This window comes from Blastocystis sp. subtype 4, assembly GCF_000743755.1.
Source record: "Blastocystis sp. subtype 4 strain WR1 chromosome Unknown seqid_0888, whole genome shotgun sequence".
Taxonomy (NCBI): domain Eukaryota; class Bigyra; order Opalinata; family Blastocystidae; genus Blastocystis; species Blastocystis sp. subtype 4.
The window spans coordinates 1-1,255 of NW_014568659.1; the positions used below are offsets into that span (position 1 = coordinate 1).

A 1,255-nucleotide genomic window follows, 5' to 3' on the forward strand; every position below is an offset into this window, starting at 1 on the left:
GAAACTGACAGTATTCCAATCACTTGACACATCATCACTCTGTATCACCTTCCAATCTGTGTATTCAATCTGGAAAGGGAAATACGTTGAGAACACAGTGGTCACATAGATCGGTTTGTAATCCTGTCTACTCATTTCCATGATATCCAACTCCATTTCTCCCAAATCAACAGTCAGAGTGTAACCACTTCCTGTCCCCCAACCATCTCCATATGAATCAGCTCCTTCAAATGTGTAGATTCCATCATCCAAACAGAAATCAACATAGTAATAAGCACTTGATACAGGGAACTCACTTACAGATCTCAGCACAGTTCCTGTGGTTCCTCTTCCTTCATACAGTTTCCATGAATTCTCACTAGGTAGACCATCGGCTCTGATACGGAATGTCATCAGTCCCTTGCCTCCAGTACATATTGAAACTGATAGAGAGATAGTAACAGTCACATCTCCTCCAGTCATCTTAGTAGCAGTGATGGTATAGGTTTGAGCAGCACTTTCAGAAGTGGCAGTACCTGAGATCCAACCAGTGTGAGGATCCAACACAATACCATCAGGAAGAGAAGGATTGATTCTGAAGTTCATATAACCATCTCCATTCTCAGGAATCACTTCAGACATCTCAATATCCTTGAATACACTGATTGAAGAATCATAAGTGAAGTTAGGAATATCAGCCAACACATTATCAGCAAACAGATCCAGAGATTGAACATACCAAGTGCAAGAAGAATCACCAGTAGCAAAGTTCTCAAACTTGAATTGATTGTAAGGAGTATTGTTAGCCAAATAAATCTTTCTCTTCTGACCAGGAGTGGAATAAGTGAGACCAGTAACTTCCTTCAGAAGTGTCCATTCATCTGTTCCCAAGTTACGACCATACAGATTGAATTGAGTTGCCTTACTATTGCTATATGTTGCTGTGTAATAATTCTGAATCTGAACAGAACTGATCCATTCACGACGATTGTTTGATAGAGTCACAATCAGAGAATTATCAACACAGGATGAATAATAGATGTAGGTTCCAAAATACATATCGAAAGGATAAGTAGCAGTTCCATACATTCCAGTAGATGTAGCAGTGTATTCCCAGATATGAGATTCAGATTGTTCTGAAGGCATCAAACGAACAACTGCATCGAAATAGGATGTAGTGTAACTGTCAGCAATAGCAACAATCGCAATAGCAATCGTGTTACTTCCAGATTGAAGGAATGTCACTGGACTCGTTACTGTTGAAGTTTGCATTTGT

At 39.7% G+C, this 1,255-nt stretch overlaps 1 protein-coding gene across 1 annotated transcript; it reads right to left on the bottom strand.

Annotated features, from left to right (window-relative positions):
• JH06_5591 (hypothetical protein) lies at positions 1 to 1,251 on the bottom strand (the record flags this gene model as incomplete). Its single annotated transcript, XM_014669215.1, has 2 exons — positions 1 to 127; positions 152 to 1,251. Coding segments are annotated over 2 exons (1,227 nt in total), but the record flags the coding sequence as incomplete, so codon positions are not given.
• Positions 1,252 to 1,255: the final 4 nt, after the last annotated feature.